The sequence below is a fragment of the Scyliorhinus torazame genome, chromosome 9, assembly GCF_047496885.1.
Source record: "Scyliorhinus torazame isolate Kashiwa2021f chromosome 9, sScyTor2.1, whole genome shotgun sequence".
NCBI classification, from domain to species: Eukaryota; Metazoa; Chordata; class Chondrichthyes; order Carcharhiniformes; family Scyliorhinidae; genus Scyliorhinus; species Scyliorhinus torazame.
In genome coordinates this window covers 109,439,949-109,465,278 of record NC_092715.1, presented here as the reverse complement: position 1 = coordinate 109,465,278, position 25,330 = coordinate 109,439,949, and the positions used below count along the sequence as shown (strand labels likewise).

The 25,330-nt window shown below is 49.8% G+C and overlaps 1 protein-coding gene across 1 annotated transcript in view; it reads right to left on the bottom strand.

Moving 5' to 3' along the window:
* Window positions 1-25,330, bottom strand: part of LOC140429425 (inositol hexakisphosphate and diphosphoinositol-pentakisphosphate kinase 2-like) — a 295,210-nt gene that overhangs the window by 193,755 nt on the left and 76,125 nt on the right. Inside the window, 1 exon segment of the mRNA XM_072516386.1 lies at window positions 2,794-2,879. Coding sequence (XP_072372487.1) covers window positions 2,794-2,879 — 86 coding nt within the window.

Below are 25,330 nucleotides of genomic sequence, written 5' to 3'. Positions count from 1 at the left end.
CAGGTCGGTTTCTCCCTGGCACACTGTAGAATTTTCTCTTTCTCCACAAATGTATGGAGTCTCACGATCACCGCCTGTGGCGGCTCCCCAGCTCTAGGCTTCTGCATCAGGGAACTATGCGCTCGGTCCACTTCAGGCGCCTTATGTAGCACCCCTTCTGCCACCAGCATCTTCGAGACGTACCTCGTGGCACTCACACCTTCCACTCCTTCAGGTAGGCCCACTATTCGCAGGTTCTGTCTTCTCGAGGTGTTCTCCTGCTCCTCCACCTTTGCCATCAATGTTTTACAAAGGTCTCCTAGGAGCCCCAGCTCCGCCTCGAGAGCCACCACACGATCACGGTGGTCCGAGATCATTCCTTCAATCTCCCGAATCTGTGACCCCTGCACTTCTAAACACCTCTCCACCTGTTCCAGAGAACTCTTCAGGGGTGCCCCAGCTTCTGCAATGGCCTTTGCATGATCCTCACGCATTTCTTTCCTCTGTTTATGGAATTCCTCCTTGATAAAAGCCATCAGTTCCTGTATCTGGGGCTTTCCAGCTTGCCCCTCCCCCGCCTGCACGCTGGAAGATACTGTGCAGCACAAGATTGTTTCAACTCTCCAGCCAAATCTCTCTCATATTTCTGCTGGGTGTGATGATCAGAAGACATACCACTCCAGGAGTAAACTACTCCTCTAACATTCACCTACATCTTTTCATCAAAATCCCACCCATTCGGTGTAAAAAGAGCTCTTTTCTGTGACTTTAAGCAGGAGCAGCCCTGTATGTGGACATTCACTCCATGGTCACAACCGGAAGTCGGCAATCTTCATCTTGATCTTATAGCCTTAAAAGACCTTTTAATGTACACAAAAATGGATTGGTTCCAACCCGAGGAAGGCTGGAGAAACTTTTTCCAGGTGGAACAGAGACATTATTATTATTATTTGGGAGAGGATCTTCTAGAAATTGTAAAGATGGTTTAGAATGCAAAGAAACTTAAAAAACATATTACTTTAAATTAAAATGCAGAAAAAAGGATACAGGCTCAAATTAATAATAGCATTTTAAGAATATCAGGAAATTTTTATTAAGACAAAGCAAACAATATGTGGAATTGAATTAAGATATTAATTTTAATAATCAGGGGATATTAGTAATGATTTGATTCCCTTCAGGTAATGTCAAGAAATGGCTGAGTGTACTAGATACAGCAACAGCTATTGGTCTGGTTGCAGCGCAGCTGTAGCACTGAAGACCTGTGCTCCAAAACTAGTTACCTTTCCCAGCCATGTGCTGCAGTACAGCTACAACAGTGGCATCTACCTGATAATTGAAAAATTGTCAATAGATAGCCTGTCCACAAAGCCAGCCTAGCCAATTACAAACCTACTCCTAATCAAAAGCCAAATGATGGATAGTGTTTTTGACCGTAATATCGAGGCAATTACTCACCAATAGCCTGGTCAATGATGGTCAGGTTGTGTTCCACAATTACCACTTGGCTCTAGATCTCATTACAGCCTTTGTCTAAATAGGAGCACAAAGGCTGACACACAGAGGTGAGGTGAGAGCATCCAATACCTGTGCCCTTGTCGTCAAGACAGCATCTAACTGTGATGGCACAAAGGCAACTTGGTAAAATTGAAGTCAATGCAAATTGGAGTGGGTGAAGAATCTCCCCAGTACAAAGGAATAGTTATTTGGTTGTTTTTGGAGGCAAATCATCTTAGCCCCAGTATATTGGTGCAAGAGTTCCTCAAAGCTGCATTCATGGCTTCATGGCCCAACTACATTCAGCTGTTTCAACAATGACTTTTGTTCTGTCACAAGATCAGAAGTAGGGCTAGGTTCACTAATGGCTGAAGAATGTTCAGCTACGTTCATAATTTCTCAGTTAACTTCAAAACATGGAAATGTCACATTAGCAAGACCAGGACAAATCTGGGCTGCTAAGTGATAAATAACATTTATGTCAGAAGTGCTACACAAGAACCATCAATAGAGAACCTAACCACCGCCTCTTTGTCACTGCCATCATTGATCTCCCATCATCATCATCTTGGGTCTCAATGACCAAAACCTCAACCGACCAGCCATATAAATCCCATACCAATTAAAGGTTGTACCAAAATGAGCAATCTGCAATAAATGTGTCACCTGCTAACTTTCCAAAGCCTCTCCATAACCTACAAAATCGAAGCCATGAATGTGATGTCATACTCTCCACATGCCTAAATAGGTGCAGCTGCAGCAATATTGACTTTCAAGACCAAGTTAGTAATTTGATCAGCAGTCCATCTGCCAGCTTAAACAACCACTTCCTCCAACAAAGCATGCCTACAGGTAAAGCAGTAAGCACTCAAGTCTTCTTCGGCAGCACATTCTAAACCTATCCATCACCTAGAATGACAATGGCAGAAGGTGCCTGAAAACAACATCACCTCCAAATTTCCCTCCAAGTCACATGTCACCCAGGCTTGGACACATCCTTCATCGTCACTCGGTCAAAATCCTGGTACCCCCTACTTAACTGAAATGTGGGAGTACCTTCATCATATTGACTGGAGCAGTTCAAGGTGGCTCACCAACTTCCTCTGGGGCAAACAACAGATGGGCAACAAATGCTGGCCTTCTCAGTGACACCCATTTGCTGAAAATGAAAAATAGGACTTCTCTGGATGGGTGAATTAAGTTGAGCAAATTATCTCACCTGTAATCATCTCATGGAACTATAGCTTACAACAATACTATCAAATTGATTGTTATATCCATGCAATATCAGAGTCAACAGTTTTAGAAATAGGTTACCTTCAGGTTTAGCTGGATCACGATTTAGTATTGCAAAGCGTGGCAACTCAATCCCTTCTTCTTTCAAAATGTGGTAAACCTCCCTCCTGCATATAAAAATGATGTCAGTTAAGTTCAGCAATTAAATTGATGGTTTTTTAAAAAAAAAACAGTATTAGATTTTTTTTAAATGTGCAATTAGTAAACAGCAACTACCGATTTTGCCCTGGAGCTGTGTGACGAATCTTTAGCTAAGCCTTTCAAATTCCCATACATAATTTCAGTAATTAGTATGAAGGTGAAGATTAATCATGGCACTTTACATTATGTCCCCCTTGGGCATGGTATTAGGTACAAAGTGCGAGAACCTACTGGACAAAATGCAGGTTTTGGTGTTCATTTTTGTCCTCAAGTGATGAGTATTTACTGTGCAGTTTTAATCTTTATTTTGAATTTTGTCAGCATTACTGATGATTTCTCACAAGTCAACACATTGATCAGAGTGAAAATAGTCAAACTTACTGGATGATGGGGAAAATAATCTGTCAGCCACTCAATCCTTCTTTACATATTGCTCGCTGAGCAATTTTCACAACTAACATTGCAATGCAGTTACGGAATGTCAAAATAAAGGACATGTCTTCTCATAGATATTTAACCTGCAAGAGTAACTCCTGCCACCTGTACACTGCCTCAAGCATGATGGATCTATCCTGAAAATCAGTATATAGAAAACAACAGAATACTGAACATCATCATCTTCTTAGGCAGTTATTCAGGATTAAGGATGACTTGCTTCCATTTTGGGTTCAGAGATGGTTGATAAGTTTAATGCGCGATCTGCAGGCACTGCCACATGTGGGGTTAGTAGTGCTTGCAAGGTCAGGTGGAGGTATGTGCCCTCTCTCTCTCTCTGATGCCTCAATTTAGTCTCCGCTTGTTTCCCAACAAAGTCTTTTGTTACTTTCCCGAATGAACTGAACCCTGCTGTTGGCATCGCTCTGCATGACGAATCAGTTGTTGTTGGACCATCATCTCCATTTTAGTCGGTCACAAGCCAGAGACTCTCATGAGTCAAGAGGGGATGTAGGACATCTTCAGGAATACTTTGAGAATATCTCTAAAGAGTTTCTGCTGTCTAGCCATGGTCCAGGTTCCAAGTAGAGCAGTTGCTTTGGGAGTCTGGAGTCAGGCATACAAATGACGTGCCCTGCCCTGCAGAGCTGGTGACTGAAATGGCACTACAGTCCCAGAGGTCCATAGGTTGCTCTCCCTTTGAGAGCTGACTAGTGGTGCTTTAACCTGAGGGTCACCACTCCTCAGGCGAAGTTGAGAAGTCGGGGGCTTCATGAATAACCTCAGCTAGTCCAGAAATTTAAACCACACGGTTGGTGTTGCATCATGAAACAGTCATCCATCAGGTATCTGCAGGTTAGAGACTTTGCGCAAACTGTCTGGAGAGGGTTTCCTAGGTTGCCGGGATACACCCTGCTGGAGCGACTGCTGCTTCCAGACGTGGAAGGGAAGAATTTATTATTATTATTAATACATACAAGTGGCTGGGGGAGCAGGGAGGCGGGTGGGCGAAGATCAAGGAGAAATGGGAAGTGGAGTTAGGAGGGGAGATCAATTGGGGAGTATGGATTGAGGAACTGCGTAGGGTAAACGGGACCTCCTCTTGTGCAAGGATAAGCCTGATCCAGTTTAAAATGGTGCACAGAGTGCATATGACTCAGGCGAGAATGAGTAGGTACTTTCAGATGAGTGTGAGAGGTGTGGGCGGTGGCCAGCGAATCACGTGCATATGTTTTGGGGTTGCGAAAAATTGGGAAGATTCTGGGCGGGAATGTTCGCGGTCTTAGCCAGGATAGTGGAGGAGGTGGAGAATCCGGACCCTTTGGTGGCGATATTTGGGGTTTCAGAGAAACCGGAGCTCATGGAGAGGAGGAAGGCCGATGTCTTGGCCTTCACCTCTCTGATTGCACGGCGGCAAACTTTGCTGGAATGGTGGTCGGAATCGCCACCGGGTGTAGAGGCTTGGTTGGATGGCCTGTACGACTTCCTGCGATTAGAGAAGATAAAGTATGAGTTAAGGGGCTCTTCAGGGGGGTTTGAGGAAAGGTGGGGGATGTTTGTGACCGTGTTTGAGGGGCTGTTCGTCACGGGGAGGTGAAAAAGAGGAAAAATCTGTACAGACTGTGTAGTTGATTGTTGGGAAGTATGTTTCCCGGGGTGTTTATTTGCTGTAACCTGTTTTGATACATGTTTGTAATAAAACACTTTTTTTTTAAAATAAATGAACCAGCCATCCAGCCGAGTACGTTGCTGTTGGACCATCTTTCCTGCCTCCTGATTTGGAGGATCTTATGAAGGTACCACTGGTGATACCCGTTGTATGTTGTCCAAGTCTATGAATAATATAAAAGAGTACAGGAGTTACTGTTGCCCAGTAAACCATGACAATTGGTATCCAGTTCGACATTCAGGTCCTCAAATATTCTATGCCACGGGTTGGCCAAAGACTGAGCAGGCACATTGTGGAAAATAATGAAATGAAAGATGATGAATATCATCTGTCTGTCTCTTGAAAATTATACACAGGCATGGAGATAAGCTACAGAACAGATGGGAAACTTGATCCTGCGCTGCCTTCAATCCAAAACTAAAATCACTCCATTTAATCTTTCAGCTCATATGCAGATGGCACTTGAGAGCTCAACCAGAAACTGATCTCCATGTAATTATCGATTCCTTCTCTGAAGCACAGGAAAAAAAGTGTTTCATGAAATACCTGGAAAACTAAGCACTTCTTCCAACTAGCTCTCAAAGCACAACAACTCCCCACATCAATTAAGATCAGTGGCGAGATCTTGCAAAAGATAGCTTGGGAGCCTTCGGTTGACAAAGGAACTTTATAGCAACAAGGGCAATAACGAATATTGTGAGATTGATAAGATTTCATTGTCAGTACATGGTTCTATGACTGAATCTACTCAAGCTTGACTTAACGTCTATGACAGATTGGAATCAGTGTTGCTTCCATGTTTGAAGTTAAATATTCTTCAGGCTTCTTTAGCGAGCTTGGGCCTGCCCTGTATAATGTAACATATTGGAGGATGTAGACTAATCCACAAAGGATTAATTGTAATAGTCTATGATGTCACAGAAGGAAGTGACATGTAGTCATGTGAACTGACAGTCCAGGAGAAAGCAGCATGGAAAGAAGCCAGTGGAAGGAAGTGTTTTCAACATTGTATCTATGTTGTAATAAAGTTAGAGTGTTTGCAGCTAGCAGTATTTGGGAGTTACTGAAACCACTCCAATCAAACAACATAATCATATATGGTGGGACGTGATAAAAGGACGGTGCTAGAAATATCTGTACCTCAACTAGAGTTTCAAGAAAATTACAGCCTAAATGAGGCTGAAGCATGGCCAAAATGGTATGAGAGAGAGTCTCAGGGAAAAACCAAATTGAGAGGTCAGCATACCTATGTACGCAATAGGCAACTTTGCAGATTACTTTTTAGTTACCCTGGTGATCAATGAGGGTAAAGCCACATAAGTCAAAAGTCATTAATGCATTCGAGACATATTTCATTCTCCACAACAACATCATTACGGAACACGCAAAAGTTCAAAAAACGTACTCAGACATGGAGAAAGCAGGGACAGATTTAGTGATGATTGTACCAATTAGCAGAAATTGAGAGTACAGTAATCTGGAAGAGGAGCCAATTAGCAACAGAATAGTTGTTGGAGTAGTGGATTTTAAATAAAATTCATTCAAAAGATGTGGGCATCGCTGGCTTGGCCAGCATTTATTGCCCATCCCTAATTACCCTTGAGAAGGTGGTGCTGAGTTGCTTTTCTGAACCGTTGCAGTCCATGTGGTGGAGATACACCCACAGAACTGTTAGGGAGGGAGTTCCAGGATTTCAACCCAGCACCAGTGAAAGAACAGTAATGTATTTCCAAGTCAGGTTGGTGAGTGACTTAAAGGGAACTTCCAAGTGGTGGTGTTCCCATGTATCTATCTGCTGCCCTTGACCTTCTAGATGGTAGTGGTCCTGGGTTTGGAAGATGCTGTCGAAGGAGCCTTGGTTGTCATTTGGTGCCGGAAACCCGGGATTTCTCAAGACGGTTCTGACCAACTGCGAAATCAGAATTAGACTGATTATGAACAGGAGGCTGGGAAAAAAGGGCCCACAATGTACAGCTGGAAAATGACCGCGCATTGATTTTCCCCCTCTTCTTATCGTCTGATTAGTCTGGTCACTCGCGGTTGGTACGGAAAGATCGTCTCGACGAAATCAAAGGTCAGTCTGGGGATTAGTCATTTAATTGATGGGATTTCATATTGTTGATTCGGTTTGGGTTAGGTTTTGGGTTGATGTAACATCTAAAACGATGATTCAATTCCATGTATAAGTGTTTTAAAGACTGATGTGACTTCAGCAGATGAAGGTTCAGTTAGGTAAGTGTTTTAAAGACTGATGTGACTTCAGCAGATGAAGGTTCAGTTAAGTAAGTGTTTTAAAGACTGATATGCCTTCAGCAGATGAAGGTTCAGTTAAGTAAGTGTTTTAAAAACTGATGTGACTTCAGCAGATGAAGGTTCAGTTCAATGAGTGTTTTTAAATCTGAAGATGATTCAATTCCATGTGTGAGTGTTTTAAATCTATAGTTGATTAAGCTAAAATTGTACCCTTGGACCGTAGTGGCGAAAAACGCAGTTCTGAGGACTAGTTGAGATTATGGGGAATTCCTTGGATAGCACAAATGATCCAGGCATGCCACTGCAAATATTATGCGATATGTATCCGGATAAAGCAAAAGATTTCAGGAAAATGTCAGCAACGTTAAGGAGTAAAATGGGTAATGAATGGCCACTAGGGGGCACCAAACACCTAGAGATTATTAAGAAAATTCAGGGACATATCTGGAAAAAGAGTCAAAGTATGAAAGCAAAAGAATTAATTGGATTATGGAGACAATATTGTCAAGAGGAAAGAGATAAGATCATGTTATCAAGTTGGCAGGATAATGCCCTTAAAATGGGAACTCCAATTAGTGAACAGGGTAACCAAAAAACATTACAGGTCTTGAAAAAGGAATGTGCATTCAAAAAACGCGCAAGTAAAGACAGGAAAGGCTCGGGTCAAACAAAAGATGGGCTACGTAGTTCAATGGCTGGTCTTGAATTGACAGAAAATGACCAATTCGATGATTTGAAAATGTCAGCAAAGGTTCCGACTCCACCTGTAGCATTGTCTGCACTAATTCCAGAACCACCAGAGTATAATAATTTATATCCAGTCACTGCTCCCCAGATTCCAATCATGCCAGTCACTCCAGCCCTTTTAGTTGATAGCGTGGGTCCCGATTTACCATCTTCACGATCAGTAGGGGAAGAGGAGCTCTGTTCCACAAGCCCAGTTAGCTCTAGGACCTGATCTCGGACAGCGAGAGAAGGGCTTGATCCTAACCAGAAACAATTAAGCATACCACCTAAATCCCTTCAGACCAAGGGGAAACCGCAAATTCGAGAACAAAGGAAGATGCCAGGGATGATTCTGAAGAGAAAGAACTCCCTCTAGTGACAGGGAGGGACGTCGAAGTCTTGGAAGAATCAGAGGAAATAGCTAGAGTGCCCCCTGGTGAGACTCGAAGACAGTTGCTGATTAGGAAGATACCAAACCCTGACGCGGTGACTGCCGGGGCCCAGCCCACGATAGACGTTTATTTCCCATGAACACCCAGTGAGATGATGGCTATTATGGCTACAATCCCAGATAGAAAAAAAGCTCCTGCTGCTTTCGTGGATTCCCTGAGAACTACCATCTCAATTTATCACACTGATTCTAGGGACCTCTGGGCCCTAGTCCAGCAGGTTTTAACCCCAGCAAAGTACCGCAATTATCTTAATCACTTGAATTATGCTAGCCACGCCGCACTTCAGCAAGCCCATGCGTTAGACGCCGATAGACGGACACAAATCCTGAATGCGTTGAATAGCACATTTCAAAAGCCCATAAATATTTCTGCTATTTTAGACCTAAAACCTAAGAAGATTGAAGAGCCAGAGGAATTTCTGGAACGTTTTAATGAAATCTACCGTGGGCAGTCAGGCGACTTGCCATATCAAAATGGTCAGAATTCCCCTCAATATTGTGCTATGTTAATGCATTGCCTACCACCTTCCGTGGCTACTGCTGTGAAATGTAATAACATGAATTGGACAGAGAACGACCCTTCCCAGATGGCAAGGGCAGTCAGATTTTCTTGGAAGGAGGGTGTAGGCCAGGAAGGAGGCTCAGTTACAAAGGTTAAAACTGAGTATGTAATGAAAAAGGATGATCTGCGACCCCAACAAGCGGCAGAAATGGTAGCTTACCAGCTGGAGCCCCAATATTGTGACTTTGGGTGGGTGGATCAGCGAGGGGGAGGATATCAAACCCACCCAAAGGGACCCTCAGCTCCTTTTTATGGCCCACCGTATGCACCAACAGCTTTACAACCGCCGCCCCCTCTGAGGGGCCATTGGTCTACTGGGAGAAGAGGACGGGGCAGATATAGAGGGAGCAATGCATGTTTTAATTGCGGCCGTGCAGATCACTGGCAACAGGAATGCCCCTTTAAAAGACAGGCAGCAGAAGGAGACTACCCGACCCAAAGGAGGGGGTACCCACCAAGGGGAGGACAGACGAGAGACACTGACTTCTCCCAGGCAAACCCTTTCCCAACACAGGATTGACTAGCTAATTTAGTCATAAGGACTCTCCAATCGGACAGGGAACCTATTATCTTTCTGCAGATAGGAGATCAACATCACTCATTTGTAATCGACACTGGAGCAGCCATGTCTTCTGTGCAATCAGAACTTCGACTACCACTATCCGACCACACGCAGCAATTGTCGGGCTTCCAAGGACAGGTGTGTGAGTATCCTATTTCTGAACCTGTGACAGTCACTTACGAGAATAAGTCTGCAGATCATCAGTTTGTGGTGACTACTGGATTGGACTGTAACTTGTTGGCCCGAGATTTACTGTGCATCTTCCAGCTACAGCTAGAGTGCGGAGACGAGGGGGTAATGGTTAAATCATGGAGGATGAGACAACAGTGCTATATTTCTATCACCCCCCAGTGGTGGACATTAGACATTGAACATTCACTGCATCACGTTACCCTGGCCTATGACAGAACTGGACAAAACAGGGAGTTGGAGGACAAATACCGGCCATTAATTGGGACCGAATGGCCAGTCAAGGTTACAGCCACAGTCACGGGAAAAGAAGGTACAGCCGATTTTGTTACAATACCACCACATTTATGGCCACAGTCAGCTTCGGTAAGCCCTCATATTACACGTCAGGTCCACGAGCAGTACCATGCCAGGGATCTGGGGCCTATGGTAAGGAGGGCAGTGGATCATTCGGATCCAACAGAGTACGCACTTCAAGTCACGCCGGACGGCACTGCCATAAAATATGTTGAGGTCCCTGAAACGATTAACACTCGACTGCAGCATCACTGGGGACATGATGTGTTGGAATATGTCAATCCACAGGTCTGGGCGGAATACCCATCACAAGTGGGAAAGACAAATGTTACACCTATTAAGGTAACGATTAAGGACCATGTAAAGCTGCCTTCCATTTGGCAATACCCCCTGAAATCCTAAGCTGCTCCATCTATAGACAAATTAATTCAAGAGCTGTTGCAACAGGGTATTTTGGTCCCTTGCCAATCAGAATGTAACACCCCCATTTTTGCTGTGCCTAAACCAGCCAAACCAGACCAGTACCGATTGGTGCAGGATTTACGTTCAATCAATGCCGTCGTACAGCCGTTACATGCTCTCGTCCCTAACCCTGCCCACATACTGGCTCAAATTCCAGCTCAAGCCCATAATTGACCTTCAGCACGCCTTCTTTGCCCTCCCACTTGCAACTGAAAGCCAATATTTGTTTGCCTTCACTTACAATGGACAGCAGTATACCTGGACCCGACTGCCACAGGGGTTCGTCAACTCACCTACACTCTTCTCCAGATGTCTGCAGACCCAACTCAAGGCCTTGACATTGGAGCATGGTTCCACTCTCGTGCAGTATGAAGATGACATATTGGTAGCAAGTCCTGACGAACCCAGTAATAGGGATGATGTGATCCAGTTATTCAACCACCTATCCTCGTTGGGTTATGTTGTCTCACAATCAAAGGTCTTGGTGGCTCAGAGAAAGGTTAAGTTCTTAGGAGTTTTACTTACAGCCACAGAAAGAAGTCTCGAACCCAGTAGGATTGAACCAATATGCCAATTCCCCGCCCCTAAAATAGCCAAGGAGGTTCGTCATTGGCTGGGTATGGTGAATTATTGTCGGCAGTGGATACCAAACATCGCTGTCTATACAAAGCTGCTGACGCCTTACACTAGTGAAGGGGGGAACTTTACTCTCACCACCGAGGCACTCGAGGCCTTCCGTTGCCCGAAGCAGGCCTTGTTACAAGCACCGGCCCTCGGGAGGCCCTTGTACGACCGACCATTCCAGATATACTGTACTGTTCTGGAAGGATGTTCAACAGCGGTACTCACCCAGCAACATGGGGACAAGCACTGGCCCGTAGCATATTACTCTTCCAAACTCAACCCAGTGCCGTTGGGCCACCCTGTTTGCACCCAGATCTTGGCAGCGACATACAATAGTTTGCAAGCTGCTGCCAATATCACTCTCCAACAGGATATTACGGTATATAGCTCCCACTCGGTAATCGCACTATTGGGGCAACTTCAAACTCAACATCTTACCGCAGCTCGTCAGAATAGGTATGAGATATACCTTTTGAACAATCCACGTCTGACATTTAAATACTGTACCACTATAAATCCAGCCTGTTTTCTTAGTGGTCCCCCTGTCCATGAGGACGCACCTGGTCACGACTGTTTAGCCTTGATTCAGGAAACTACCACAATAAGGGACGATCTGAGTGATATTCCGTTAGAACAACCTGACATGATTATGTATGTTGATGGCAGTGCATTAGTAAGCCCCACTGGCCGGAGATTGTCCGGTTATGCAATCATAGAACAGGATGGTCTGATTCTAGAAGCGGCAGCTTTCCAGACCCCTTATTCAGCCCAACAAGCCAAACTTTTTGCCCTCACCCGTGCATGTATACTTGGGGTAGATCGCGGGTAAATATTTACACTGACTCCCGATACGCTTTCGGGGTAGTTCATGACTTCGGACAACTCTGGAAGAATAGGGGATTCCTTACCTCGGCAGGCACGGAAATATCCCACCGGGGTTTAGTTAATGACCTACTGCAGGCCCTCCTTATGCCCACGCAGATTTCCGTTATTAAATGCGCTGCCCACACAAATGGTAAGACCCCAGTTGACGTTGATAATGAACAAGTAGATTGTACAGCGCTGACAGCCGCGCAAATTCAGCAAGTGATGGCGCCTAAAATGTTAAGTCAGACTAAACGATCTACTATAAATATGTCTGCTTCTGACAAGTCAATGCCAACCATCCAAGACGTCATAAGGTTACAGGAGGACGCTCCTGAGAATGATAAACAAATGTGGAAACGGTTAGGTTGTACATATGATTCTGTTTCCTCTTTATGGACCACGCCAGCACATCAGACTTGTATGTCTGATGTACTGGCTTTATGGGTCATCGAATGTGTATACTTTGCAACTCATTGTGGGGCTCGGGGGACTAGTGATTTGTTGCTGGACACTTGGTGGCACCCTAAAATGCGGGGGTTGGCCCAGAGTATCAGTAATCGGTGTTTGATTTGTCAGCAATATAACACCGGCAAAGGTATCCCTTGTGGGATGGGGCAAACCCCGTTGCCCAGTGGTCCCTTTGAGACGCTCCAAATGGATTACATTGAGTTGGAAAGGTGTCAATGTTATAAATATGTTTTGGTCATTGTGGATGTGTTCAGCAGATGGGTCGAGGCGTATCAGACTATCGATAATAAAGCTGCTACTGTGGTTAAAGTTTTGATGCGGGAAATCATTCCCCGATACGGTATACCAGCTCAGTTAAGTTCTGATAATGGGCCTCATTTTATTGGACAAATTAACAAGGAGTTTTGCTCCCAGTTGGGCATACGCCAGCAGTTACACTGTGCTTACAGACCGCAGGCGGCCGGGTTGGTTGAGAGACACAATCAGACCCTCAAAACTAAATTGGCTAAATTAAGAGCAGACACGGGACTGACATGGCTTAAGCTGCTCCCCGTTGCCCTCTTCCAGCTGCGGGTTACACCTGCCGGACCGGCCCGGCTCTCTCCTGCCGAGATTCCTTATGATGTGGAGATGCCGGCGTTGGACTGGGGTGAGCACAGTACGAAGTCTTACAACACCAGGTTAAAGTCCAACAGGTTTGTTTCGATGTCACTAGCTTTCGGAGCGCTGCTCCTTCCTCAGGTGAAGGAAGGAGCCTGAGGAAGGAGCAGCGCTCCGAAAGCTAGTGACATCGAAACAAACCTGTTGGACTTTAACCTGGTGTTGTAAGACTTCGTACTGAGATTCTTTATGGCAGGCCTCTTAGAACTCCCTGGGGCCTGCATGCTTCCAGACTGGTTCAGTTTCACCATACGACTGAAGAGATGACCACCTATGTTCTAGCCCTCACGCAGGTGCTCAAGGAGCTCCATGGCCAGGTCCCCGCGGCTCACCAGCAATCGCCCCCAGTACCTAGCTCACTTTCAGTCCAGCCCGGCAGTTATGTCATGGTCAAAAATTGGACTAGGAAGGGGTCGGAGCCGCGATGGGACGGGCCCTTCCAAGTTCTCCTTACCACCCCCACAGCAGTTAAAGTGGAGGGGCGAAGTGCTTGGGTCCACCTCCATCACTGTAAATTGGGTCCATCTCCACTACTGTAAAAGGTCGGTTACTAACCTGCCTCCCTTCTCCAGTGCTATTTTACAGGTGTGGAATATGATGGGGTGGCTACGCACCGCCTGTGTGATCTACGGCCTCACCTCGCTTGGAGTGTTATCGGCGACGGACATGGAAAAGGGGAATATTATCTACATTTGTAACCCCAACCAATCTACAAGGACATTTCATTTATGCAAAGGTGATGTTCTTCGCTGCTCCCATATACGAGGACATGGTATCGACTCATGGAAGCTCGTCAAAGTTAAGGAGAATGCAGGACTCATGAAGCAATTACACCGGTCCCGGCGATGGGAAGGGAACATTATATGGACCTTGCCTTGTTTTTGGAGTACATGTAAATTTGATTTTGAATGTGTTAAGATTGGTGCGATAAAGGTAACATCAGGCCGTCAGGAGAGCGTAGGAAGAGGCTGTGAGAGAGAGAGAGAGGGGGACTAGAGAGAGGACGGGGCGTGTGAGAAGGGAAGTACAGCTAGAACGTAGGTTATCAGGAGATACACTTAATTTAGTTAAAGGCCAAACTGAGGAAAACCCGGGTAGTATGAATCTCTTCTACCAGATTTACCACCGCTTGTATGGCCACGGACGGGTTGTCTGCTACCCGAACCGCGCAGCGGTGTCCAGGTTATTTTCTGTTTCACCGCTTTGGGGCACTCCCCAAACGGTGGTTCATTGTCAGCGTTCCGAGCCACCGCCCGAGCAAGTCACTCTTCCTTACGATCCGGGTTCAGCACCACCAGCTATTTGCCTTCCCCTTCCTCGGGCTAATTCCCACTCTCAGTATTATAGGCTGCAACGGTGGAGGGCGTATATACCTAGCCACTTCACTCCCAATAGGGATTCCCGGTCGTACGAGAATTGTTTCAGCAGTGAAGGATACGGCTGTTTGCTGGTAGAGGTGGAAACGAATATAACATGTCTGTTCCCCACCTGTACGGACAGGTGGTGTCATATCACCCAGGCGTCTGGCCAATGCGTTTGTTACACCACATGCGTTCCATTGAACGCCGGCCTCCAGCTCCTTTGTGGCTGGGCAAATGTCTCTCATATCACTGTTGGGACTAGGGCTTTCCGCATTGCTAGGCGGCCCGAATGGGCGTTTCGAAGTTGGATAAACTGGGCTACTGGGGATCCCTACGCAACCGATATACTGATTGTGATGCTAGCCTACACACGGAGCAAGGATACTACTTTTTATTTAATGGCACAGCGACCAATATTTTGTCACCCCCATTTCCCCGCCAAATTGCTATTGGGACTCTAGTCCCTACCACAGTCCCCTGCCCCGCGGCGTGGATGCTGCATAATCAGTTAGCACGTCGGGCAGTCTCAGCTGAATTCTGCGAGAACTGGAAAAAACCTCAGGTTCTCGCACCCAACCGGGGCCACTCAGCCGGGTGGGGGATTCTGAGCGTCTTGACACTGGGAGGTGTGGGGGGTTCCTTGGCCGTCAGCGATAGGAATTATTTTATTTGTGGCCTTACCATCTTGGGAAATGAAACCTTGGGAGCCCTCGGGGCAATAACCAAGGAATTGTCTCAGCTGCGGTTGTTTGCAATGCAGAACCGGTATGCTCTTGACTATCTTCTGGCCCGTGAGGGTGGGGTATGCGCCATAGTACAGGGCAAGTGTATCATGGGAGTTCAGGACTTGACCGCTAACATCACTAAATTTATGGATCACATACGGGATCACCTGGACGGAATGCAGGATCCTGGCTCTTGGGGTAACTGGGGATTTGGAGGTTGGAAGGACTGGTTGATAAATATGGCCATGTATTTAGTGGTGGCTATCGGCTGCATCTTTGTGGGCCTAGCCATCCTTAAATGTGTCATGGGTAGATTGCGGGGTGCACTGGAACAGATCAACGCCCCTAAAATCTTGGCTGTCAAAATCCGAGGGTGCAGCAGATGAAGGGGGGCCACGCCAGGAATTGGAAATGCAGCGACGGATCTTTTTAGATGAGGGACCGTAGCTATGGATTGGATAGTTCGGTTATCATGGAATGATAAAAGGAGGGAATGACGAATGTGATATAAAATAGTTACTTTAGAGATATTAGTTACTGTAATGTAGAGATAGGCCAGTCTCATCCTGGTGAGTTCACAGACAAAGGATTTCAGACCGCATGGCTAAGCAAGGAAGAGGTGTGTCTAGCTACGGAGGGGAAAAGGATGCTGGATAATAGGGGGCCAGAGGAAGGGATTGGAAGTGAGCCAATTAGAATGTATGACCAGGTCAGGAGGGGTATAGGATGACCTATGGGAATCGTGTATGTGAAACTTGATGCCATTTGTGTTATTAGTAGAGATCCCTTTGTCCTACAGACTCACTTGATTCCGGAGGTGTACAAAGCAAGATGTGCTTTGTATCGCTGTGAATTGAGAAAGACTTGCAAGTCAAATAAAATAACTAATGCTGTACCTGCAAATCCATCTCAACTTTTATTGAGGCCAGACTGACGGGTAAAGAAATTTGGGATTTGTCATTGTGAGTTACTACAGTGCATCTTGTAGTTGGTACACACTGCTGCTACAGTGCGTCAGCAGTGGAGGGAATGAATGTTTGTGAATTCGGTGCCATTCAAGCGGGCTACTTTGTCCTGGAGGGCTTGAACTTCTCAAGTGTTGCTGGAGCTGCACTCATCCAGGTAAGTGGAGAGTATTCCATCACACACCTGACTTGTGCCTTGTACAGGCTTTGGGGAGTCAGGAGAAGGATTACCCGTCTCAGGATTCCCAGTCCCTGACCTGCTCTCGTAGTCACAGTACTTATATGGCTAGTCCAGTTGTTTGTGATCAATGGTAATCCAGGCTGTTGACAGTGGGGGATTCATTGATGGCAATGTCATTGAGTGTCAAGGGAAGATTATTAAATTCTCTCTTGTTGGAGATTGTCATTGTGACGCAAATGTTACCTGCCACTTGTTGGCCCAAGCCTGGATATTATCCAAATGTAGTAAGACCTGGACATTTACAGCTTGTATCGGAGGAATCACGAATGGTGCTGAACATTGTGCAGTCATCAGCGAACATCCCCATTTCTGACCTTAGGAAGGGCATTGATGAAGCAGCTGAAGATGGATGGACCTGGGACACTACACTGAGGAACTCCTGTAGTGATGTTCTGGAGCTGAGATGACTGACCTCTAACAACCATAACCATCTTCCTTTGTGCTGGGCATGATTCCAACCAGTGGCGAGTCGTCGTCGTCATCATCATCCCCCCCCTCCCACCCACCCCCGACTCCCATTAATCGTTGTGCTAGCGCTCCTTAATGCCAGACTCGGTCAAATGCAGCTGATGTCAAGGGCAGTCACTGAGTGATCCTGGCAGAACCAAAACTGAGCAGTGGGTAGATTACTGTGAAGCTTGATACCTCTCTTGATGACCCCTTCCATCACTTTACTGATGATTGAGAGTAGACTGATGGGGCAGTAATTAGTAGTGTTGCATTTCTTCTGCTTTGTGTACAGGATGTACTTGGGCAATTTTCTGCATTGCTAGATAAATGCCAGGGTTGTAGCTGTACTGGAGCAGCTTGGCTAGGGGCACGGCAAGTTCTGAAGCTCAAGTCTTCAGTACTATTGCTGGAATACTGTCAGGGACCATAGCCATTGCAGCATCTAGTACCTCCAACACTTTCTTGATATGACATAGATTACATAGAACATACAGTGCAGAAGGAGGCCATTCGGCCCATCGAGTCTGCACCGACCCACATTAATCCCTCACTTCCACCTTATCCCCGCAACCCAATAACCCCTCCCAACCCTTATGGACACTACGGGTAATTTAGCATGGCCAATCCACCTAACCTGCACGTCTTTGGACTGTGGGAGGAAACCGGAGCACCCGGAGGAAACCCACGCGGACACGGGGAGAACGTGCAAACTCCGCACAGACAGTGACCCAGCGGGGAATCGAACCTGGGACCCTGGCGCTGTGAAGCCACAGTGCTAATCACTTGTGCTACCGTGCTGCCCTCACTTGTGCTGACATGGAGTGAATTTACTTGGCTAAAGACTGACATCAGTGCTGTTGGGGACCTCTGAAGGAGGTCGAGTTGGATCATCCACTCAGCGCTTCTGACTGAAGATTGTTGCAAAAGCCTAACCTTGGTTGCAAAAGCCTAACCTCAACATGATGTGCTGAGTTCCTCCATCATTAAGCAGAGGGATATTTGTACAGCCTCTTCTTCCAATGAGTTGATAAATTGTCCACCATAATTCACGGCCGGATTTGTCAGGATTGCACAGCTTCCATTTGATCCATTGGTTGTGAAATCACTTAGCTTTGTCTATCATTTGCTACTTCGGCTGTTTGTCACGCAAGTAGACCTGTGTTGTAGCTTCACTGAGTACACACTTCATTTTAGGTATGTTGGAGCTGCTCCTGGCAAGCCCTCCTGCATTTTTCATTGATGATGCATTATAAAATAATTTGCACTCCCAAGAAAACTTGACAATTGCAAAGGCATTAAGTGGGTAATGGGAGATCAGGAGGTAGGGCCGATCTGTAGTCAGAGAACATCAAAAGAGAACCCCAATCCTAAAGTACCAGACAGTTAATCAAACATAAAAAAGGAAGGTAAAGAGAAGGAGACATGTGGGACCTAAAAAGCAATTAATGGCAACAGCTCAGACTAGCTACTGTTTGTGCAGAAGAGGAAGGCACGGGTGCAGGAATTGTTCTGCCAAAGATGCACAGTGCCACTGGTGCAAAACAATAGGGCATTTTCAGGCAGCAAATCACAGTAGAAAAAACAGGCAAAACACAAAATTAAGACGCATTTAAAAGGAAACAGAATTCGTGAAGTTAAAGATTCACAAGACATTGAGATTCCCTCCTTAGGAGAAATTAAAAGATGTCTTGTGAGAGTACCTTTAAGACATTGATGTTTAAGCAATATACCTTTAAGAAAACAGTGATGTCAGAGAGTGGGTGGGGCTGAGCTTTAGATCAGCCATTTTGCAGTTTTAAGTTTCAGTTTGAAAAGAGCTTGGGAGTGTCTGTGTGCAGCGAGCTGGATCTCTGCCATGAAAGACTATCTCTGGATCATTTGGGTGACTTAAACTCATAATAGTAAAGTATTTAACCTGATGTGATTCTGTTTAAAGGTGTTAAGTCTCTTGGAAGTTTGATGGAACATTTTAAGGAAATATTTACTGTTGCAATATTTTCTGAGTTATCTTTGAAGTAAGGGGTGTTAAGAGATCCAATGTTTATTTAAGATGTTAAGTTGAGTTCATGGAATAAACATTGTTTTGTGTTTAAAAACCCACGTGTCCATAATTGTAATTCCACACCTAGGGAACAAGCCGTGTGCTAGGAAAAGCAACAAATATATTAAAGGGAGAGGTTGGTTGAACTCTATGATACATTTTGGGGTTCTGAAAACACCGAGCCCATAACAATTGGGGCTCGAGGGGGATAAAAGTCTATCTATTGGATTGGCTTTTGTGAACTTAAAGACAGTGATGGGATTGTTGCTTTTCCGGTGTGGTATTTTAGTTTAAGTGGGGAGAGTGTGTTGTGAACAATGGCTCTTTCAGAGGCTCAGAAGGTTTTGGGGGTGGACACGATAACACATGATACCTTACTTTCAGAGAGTAAAAATAGACAGTTAGATTTGGCAAAAACATTGCAGTTAACATTACCTGACAAGCCAGCCAATTAGTGCGGGGCGGGAGAGCAGGGGGGTTTTCAGGTCGGCGGCGGCCGGAGGTGGGGGAGAGACCGTGGGCCTGGGGACCGCGAGTGACAAGGGGAGGGGAGCAAGCAGTTGAAGGGCGGGGTAGGTTGAGGGGAGGGGGGGGTAGGTTGAGGAGAGGGTGGGGGCGGGGTAGGTTGAGGGGAGGGTGGGGGCGGGGTAGGTTGAGGGGAGGGAGGGGGGTGGGGTAGGTTGAGGGGAGGGAGGGGGGTGGGGTAGGTTGAGGGGAGGGAGGGAGGGGGTGGGGTAGATTATGGGGAGGGAGGGGGAGGGAGGGAGGGGGGTAGAGGGAGGGGGAGGGAGGGAGGGAGGGGGGTAGGTTGAGGGGAGGGAGGGAGGGAGGGAGGGAGGGAGAGGGAGGGAGGGAGGGAGGGAGGGGGAGGGAGGGAGGGAGGGGGGGAGGGAGGGAGGGAGGGGGGGCGGGGTAGGTTGAGGGGATGGAGGGGGGCGGGGTAGGTTGAGGGGATGGAGGGAGGGAGGGCGGGGTAGGTTGAGGGGAGGGAGGGAGGGGGGCGAGGTAGGTTGAGGGGAGGGAGGGAGGGGGCGGGGTAGGTTGAGGGGAGGGAGGGAGGCAGGGTAGGTTGAGGGGAGGGAGGGAGGCAGGGTAGGTTGAGGGGAGGGAGAGAGGTAGGGTAGGTTGAGGGGAGGGAGGGGGTAGGTTGAGGGGAGGGAGGGGGTAGGTTGAGGGGACGGAGGGGGGTAGGTTGAGGGGACGGAGGGGGGTAGGTTGAGGGGAGGGAGGGGGGTAGGTTGAGGGGAGGGAGGGGGGTAGGTTGAGGGGAGGGAGGGGGTAGGTTGAGGGGAGGGAGGGGGGTAGGTTGAGGGGAGGGAGGGGGTAGGTTGAGGGGAGGGAGGGGGTAGGTTGAGGGGAGGGAGGGGGGTAGGTTGAGGGGAGGGAGGGGGGTAGGTTGAGGGGAGGGAGAGGGGTGGGGTAGGTTGAGGGGAGGGAGGGGGGCGGGCTAGGTTGAGGGGGAGGGAGGGGGGCGGGGTAGGTTGAGGGGTGGGAGGGGGCGGGGTAGGTTGAGGGGGCGGGGTAGGTTGAGGGGAAGGAGGGGGGGTAGGTTGAGGGGAGGGAGGGGGCGGGGTAGGTTGAGGGGCTGGAGGGGGCGGGGTAGGTTGAGGGGGCAGGGTAGGTTGAGGGGAAGGAGGGGGGGTAGGTTGAGGGGAGGGAGGGGGCGGGGTAGGTTGAGGGGAGGGAGGGGGCGGGTTAGGTTGAGGGGAGGGAGGCGGCGGGGTAGGTTGAGGGGAGGGAGGGGGCGGGGTAGGTTGAGGGGAGGGAGGGGGCGGGGTAGGTTGAGGGGAGGGAGGGGGCGGGGTAGGTTGAGGGGAGGGAGGGGGCGGGGTAGGTTGAGGGGAGGGAGGGGCGGGGTAGGTTGCGGGTGTGGGGTAGGTTGAGGGGAGGGAGGGAGGGGGCGGGGTAGGTTGAGGGGGCGGGGTAGGTTGAGGGGGTGGGGTAGGTTGAGGGGAGGGAGGGGGTAGGTTGAGGGGAGGGAGGGGGTAGGTTGAGGGGAGGGAGGGGGTAGAGGGGAGGGATGGGGTAGGTTGAGGGGAGGAAGAGGGATTGGTTGAGGGGAGGGAGGGGGATCGTTGAGGGGAGGGAGGGGGTAGGTTGAGGGGGAGGGAGGGAGGGGGGCGGGGTAGGTTGAGGGGGGGGTCGGTTGAGGGGGAGGGAGGGGGCGGGATAGGTTGAGGGGAGGGAGTGGGGCGGGGTAGGTTGAGAGGAGGGAGGGGGCGGGGTAGGTTGAGGGGAGGGAGGGGGCGGGGTAGGTTGAGGGGGCGGGGTAGGTTGAGGGGGCGGGGTAGGATGAGGGGGCGGGGTAGGATGAGGGGGCGGGGTAGGTTGAGGGGAGGGAGGGGGCGGGGTAGGTTGAGGGGAGGGAGTGGGCGGGGTAGGTTGAGGGGAGGGAGGGAGGGGGAAGGGTAGGTTGAGGGGGGGAGGGAGGGGGAAGGGTAGGTTGAGGGGAGGGAGGGGGCGGGAGGGGTAGGTTGAGGGGAGGGAGGGGGCGGGGTGGGTTGAGGGGAGGGAGACGGCGGGGTAGGTTGAGGGGAGGGAGGCGGCGGGGTAGGTTGAGGGGAGGGAGGGGACTGGGTACGTTGAGGGGTTGGGGTAGGTTATGGGGAGGGAGGGGACGGGGTAGGTTGAGGGGAGGGAGGGGACGGGGTAGGTTGAGGGGGCGGGGTAGGTTGAGGGGGCGGGGTAGGTTGAGGGGAGGGAGGGAGGGGGCGGGGTAGGTTGAGGGGAGGGAGGGGGCGGGGTAGGTTGATGGAGGTAGGGGGTAGGATGAGGCGAGGGATGAAGGGGGTAGGTTGAGAGAGGGGTAGGTTGAGGGGAGGGTGGAAGGGGGTAGGTTGAGGGGAGAGAGGAAGGGGGTAGGTTGAGGGGAGGAAAGGTGTAGGTTGAGGGGAGGAAAGGGGTAGCTTGAGGGGAGGGAGGAAGGGGGTAGGTTGAGGGGAGGGATGGAGGAAGGGGGTAGGTTGAGGGGAGGGACGGAGGAAGGGGGTAGGTTGGGGGGAGGGACGAAGGGGGTAGGTTGGGGGAGGGACGGAGGAAGGGGGTAGGTTGAGGGGAGGGACAGAGGAAGGGGGTAGGTTGAGGGGAGGAAGATGGCAGGTTGAGGGGTGGGAGGGAGGGGGTAGGTTGAGAGGAGGGAGGGGGGTAGGTTGAGGGGAGGGAGGGGGGTAGGTTGAGGGGAGGGAGGGGGGTAGGTTGAGGGGAGGGAGGGGGGTAGGTTGAGGGGAGGGGGGTAGGTTTAGGGGAGGGAGGGGGGTAGGTTGAGGGGAGGGAGGGGGGTAGGTTGAGGGGAGGGAGGGGGGTAGGTTGAGGGGAGGGAGGGGGGCGGGCTAGGTTGAGGGGGAGGGAGGGGCGGGGTAGGTTGAGGGGGCGGGAGGGGGCGGGGTAGGTTGAGGGGGCGGGAGGGGGCGGGGTAGGTTGAGGGGGCGGGGTAGGTTGAGGGGAAGGAGGGGGGGGTAGGTTGAGGGGAGGGAGGGGGCGGGGTAGGTTGAGGGGAGGGAGGGGGCGGGTTAGGTTGAGGGGAGGGAGGCGGCGGGGTAGGTTGAGGGGAGGGAGGCGGCGGGGTAGGTTGAGGGGAGGGAGGGGGCGGGGTAGGTTGAGGGGAGGGAGGGGGCGGGGTAGGTTGAGGGGAGGGAGGGGGCGGGGTATGTTGAGGGGAGGGAGGGGCGGGGTAGGTTGAGGGAGTGGGGTAGGTTGAGGGGAGGGAGGGAGGGGGCGGGGTAGGTTGAGGGGGTGGGGTAGGTTGAGGGGAGGGAGGGGGGTAGGTTGAGGGGAGGGAGGGGGTAGGTTGAGGGGAGGGAGGGGGTAGGTTGAGGGGAGGGAGGGGGTAGGTTGAGGGGAGGGAGGGGGTAGAGGGGAGGGATGGGGTAGGTTGAGGGGAGGAAGAGGGATTGGTTGAGGGGAGGGAGGGGGATAGTTTGGGCGGAGGGAGGGGGTAGGTTGAGGGGGAGGGAGGGGGAGGGGGAGGGGGAGGGAGGGGGAGGGGGGGAGGGAGGGTGAGGGAGGGAGGGGGGCGGGGTAGGTTGAGGGGGGGGTAGGTTGAGGGGGGAGGGAGGGATAGGTTGAGGGGAGGGAGTGGGGCGGGGTAGGTTGAGAGGAGGGAGGGGGCGGGGTAGGTTGAGAGGAGGGAGGGGGCGGGGTAGGTTGAGGGGAGGGAGGGGGTGGTGTAGGTTGAGGGGGCGGGGTAGGTTGAGGGGAGGGAGGGGGCGGGGTAGGTTGAGGGGAGGGAGGGGGAGGCGTAGGTTGAGGGGAGGGAGGGGGCGGGGTAAGTTGAGGGGAGGGAGGCGGCGGGGTAGGTTGAGGGGAGGGAGGCGGCGGGGTAGGTTGAGGGGAGGGAGGGGACTGGGTACGTTGAGGGGGTGGGGTAGGTTATGGGGAGGGAGGGGACGGGGTAGGTTGAGGGGAGGGAGGGGACGGGGTAGGTTGAGGGGGCGGGGTAGGTTGAGGGGAGGGAGGGAGGGGGCGGGGTAGGTTGAGGGGAGGGAGGGGGCGGGGTAGGTTGATGGAGGGAGGGGGTAGGATGAGGCGAGGGAGGAAGGGGGTAGGTTGAGAGAGGGGTAGGTTGAGGGGAGGGTGGAAGGGGGTAGGTTGAGGGGAGAGAGGAAGGGGGTAGGTTGAGGGGAGGAAAGGTGTAGGTTGAGGGGAGGAAAGGGGTAGGTTGAGGGGAGGGATGGAGGAAGGGGATAGGTTGAGGGGAGGGACGGAGGAAGGGGGTAGGTTGGGGGGAGGGACGGGGGAAGGGGGTAGGTTGAGGGGAGGGACGAAGGGGGTAGGTTGGGGGGAGGGACGGAGGAAGGGGGTAGGTTGAGGGGAGGGACAGAGGAAAGGGGTAGGTTGAGGGGAGGAAGATGGCAGGTTGAGGGGTGGGAGGGAGGGGGTAGGCTGAGGGGAGGTAGTGTGGGGGTAGGTTATGGGGAGGGACGGGGGAGGGAGGGATAGGTTGGGGGGGGTGAGGGTCGGTTGAGGGGAGGGAGGGCGGGGGTAGTTAGAGGGGAGGGAGGGAGGAGTAGTTGGGGGTGGGGGGGGTCGGGGCAGGTTGAAGGGAGGGGGTGGGGCGGTATAGGCTGAGGGGGGGCGGGGTAGGTTGAGGGGAGGGGGTAGGTGGAGGGGAGGGAGGGGTTAGGTGGAGGGGTTGAGTGAGGGGTAGGTTGAGGGAGGGAGGGGGTAGGATGAGAAAGGGGGTAGGTTGAGGGGAGGGAGGAACGGGGAGGTTGGAAGGGGGTAGGTTGAGGGGGGGAGGGGGTAGGTTGAGGGGAGAGAGGAAGGGGGTAGGTTGAGGGGAGGGAGGAAGGGGGTAGGTTGAGGGGAGGAAGGGGGTAGGTTGAGGGGAGAGAAAATAAAACATTACCTGACAAAATGCGAAAAGATGAGGTAATTATGGCAGTGGTTAAGCATTTAAAGTTGCCTGGGATAGAGTTTGACTAATTGGAAATGGCAAGAATTCAGTTGCAAATTAAACAAATGGAACATAAGAAAGAATTAAAGTGGCTTGAATACGAGAGAGGGAAAAGAGAGAGAGAGAGAGAAGCAAAATAAAAGGAGAAAAGAAAGAATAGCCCTAGCAGAACAAAAAGAAAAAGAAAGGGAGATACAGATCAGGAAAAAAGATAAAGAGAGGGAGTTTGAACTTCAGAAAATGGCCATGAAACATGACAATCAGTTAAAATTGGCAGACGTAAAGGGAAACGTACAGTTGGATGATAGTGATGAGGCTAGTGAGAAAGAGCGTCATAGTCTAAGACTTGGTGGGAATCTATTTAAATATGTCCAAGCATTGCCAAGGTTTGACGAGAAGGAAGTGGAAGCCTTTTTCATTTAATTTGAGAAGGTAGCTAAACAAATGAAATGGCCACAGGACATGTGGGTGTTACTGATTCAAACAAAGCTGGTAGGTAGGGCTGGTGAAATGTTTGCATCACTACCGGAAGAGGTATCTGGAACGTATGAGGAGGTGAAGAAATCCATCTCAAGTGCATATGAGCTAGTGCCTGCAGCTTACAGACAAGGTTTAGAAGTTTAAGGAAAGAAATTGGTCAAACATACATGGAGTTTGAAAGGCTCAAACAGAGTAATTTTGATAGGTGGATAAGGGCTTAGATAATAAACCAAACATATGAAGCTCTCCGAAAAATTATACTTTTGGAGGAGTTTAAAAATTCAATTCCTGATGTAGTGAGAACTCATGTGGAAGAGCAGATGGTTAAAACTGTGAGATTAGCAGCGGAAATGGCAGATGATTATGAATTAGTTCATAAATCAAAAATTGGTTTCCGACATCAGTTTCAGCCTGTGAGGGATAGAAACTGGGGACATGAGAAATACTCAAGTGGTAACGGTAAAGGTGATCTGATGGGAGACAATAAAGAGAGTGTACCGCAGATTAAAAAAGAAATCTAGGAGAGTGGCAAAG